Here is a 1843-nt window from a genome sequence, read left to right as displayed (position 1 = left end):
GGTCAGGGGTGTCGGGCAGTGCCCCCACTCACCGTGACATCACACCAGTACTGCCCCCAGCGTGTGATGGGCTCCTCGGGCAGCCTCAGCGCGTGCGGCGGCACGGACACGCCGAGCTGGGACAGGGAACGCCGGGAATGAGCCCCAGACCGGGATCTGCCTCCCCAGCACAACCCCCTCAAAGCCTCAGGGCCCCCGCACAGCTCCAGCACCTGCACCAGCCACAACACCCCCGGGAACCCTCTGGGAACCCCAACCCCAGCACTGGGCCCCCACGTCCAGTCCCCGCGGCTCCAGCAAACCCTGGGAAGAGCCACTCACGTTCTTGAAGAAGTGCCGAGCCACGATCTCGTTGTTGAGCTCCCACTTGACGTTGTTCTTCATTCCCACCTCGAGCCGACAGCTCCGCAGGAATTTCAGGGTCTGGAAAAGCAGCAGGAAGGGGTTGGGAAGAGCCCTGAGCTCCAGGCATTCCCGCTGGGAAGGCAGAGAGGTCCTGAGGGGCTTGGGAAGGGGTGAAAGGAGGTCTGGGGGGCAGAGATGGATTCCTGGTGGCTGGACAAGTGGCTCCAGGATTCCTGGAATTCATGGATTTCTCTGGGATAACTCTTCACCTTCTCCCCACTCTGGGTTTGGCGCACTTCCACCTTCCCTTCCTGCTGCAGCTGCAAGGAAAAACAAGAAAAAAACCCCATGTATTGAGGAGGATAAATGGGAAAACCAAGGACTGAAGAGGATGGACAGGAAGCAACATTGGCTTCTCCCGACATCCCAAACCTTTCCGTGTTCCACAAAGGAATTCTTGGCAGAGCAAAGCTCTTCCTGTGATCACATCCCCCAGGTGCCATCAGATCCATCCCAGAAACCAAAGAAATGCAGATGGAGGCAGCCAGGGCTGATCCCAAAGCCCAGCAGAGCCCATAAGCCCCAACTCCTGCTCTTTCCCCAAGTCTTCCTGATTTCTAAGGGTCTGGAGAGGCTGGAAAAGGCCCTTTGGTGCCACTCACCTTCTCCTCCTCAAACCTGCGGAGGTTCTCTGGGGATGCATACACAGCCAGTCCCTGGGGAAGGAGCTTGTTCCTCCCTACTCTCTTGTCCACAGTCACCACGTCCCCTCGGTTCCCAAAGTCTGCAGGAAAGCGCTGCCATGAGCTGGGAATGCTGGGAATATCCCAGCGCTGCAGCCCCCCACAGCAGGTTGGGGGCTCTGCCTCAAGGGTGTTAGAGCAGAAGCATAAATTCCATGGAATTACTGGGACTGGGGGTCTGGAATGTTAGATCACCCAGCGGGCTGAGGGGGGAATCCCTGCTGCCTCTGGATTGCTGGGAGTGGGACCTAATGGATGAGGGGGAAACGGGACAAAAGAGGGGGAAAGGAATTCACTCTTCCCACTGGTGCCCTGGAAAAGGAAATTCCTGTGGGTTTTGGATCCCTAAGCTGAGGGGTGAATCCCTGTGCCACGGGATAACTGGGAATGGGCATAATGGGGGGAACCCTGCTTTTCCCTGTGTAGGTGAAAGAAAACCAGGTAAAATGGGGCAGACACTGAATTAATTCCCGTTCCTGCTGCCGTGGGAGGGAATTCCTTGGATTCTGGAACCCAAATCATTCCACAGCTACAGCATAACTGGGAATTGGACATGGGATGGGATACAGGAAAGGAACGGACGGGGAATTTTGCCTTTTCCCTGTGTGGACACCAGGCCAGCCTGGGGCAGAGAGGGCCAGGATAGGATCCAGGGGTGTTCCCGTGCCCAGGCACTCACTCTCCACGGGCTGTGTGAGCAGCAGCTGCATCTGCCCCCGCGGCAGGTGCTTGGTGTCCTGCACCAGGCGGAAGAT

At 57.7% G+C, this 1843-nt stretch overlaps 1 protein-coding gene across 1 annotated transcript; it reads right to left on the bottom strand.

The window, feature by feature from the left end:
* Positions 1-28: 28 nt before the first annotated feature.
* MRPL9 (mitochondrial ribosomal protein L9) lies at positions 29-1840 on the bottom strand (the record flags this gene model as incomplete). Its single annotated transcript, XM_009079078.1, has 5 exons — positions 29-116; positions 322-423; positions 615-665; positions 1008-1129; positions 1768-1840. Coding segments are annotated over 5 exons (436 nt in total), but the record flags the coding sequence as incomplete, so codon positions are not given.
* Positions 1841-1843: the final 3 nt, after the last annotated feature.

The sequence above is a fragment of the Acanthisitta chloris genome, unplaced genomic scaffold (assembly GCF_000695815.1).
Source record: "Acanthisitta chloris isolate BGI_N310 unplaced genomic scaffold, ASM69581v1 scaffold37547, whole genome shotgun sequence".
Classification (NCBI taxonomy): domain Eukaryota; kingdom Metazoa; phylum Chordata; class Aves; order Passeriformes; family Acanthisittidae; genus Acanthisitta; species Acanthisitta chloris.
The sequence above is the reverse complement of the archived record's forward strand: the minus strand, read 5'-3'. Positions and strand labels throughout refer to the sequence as shown.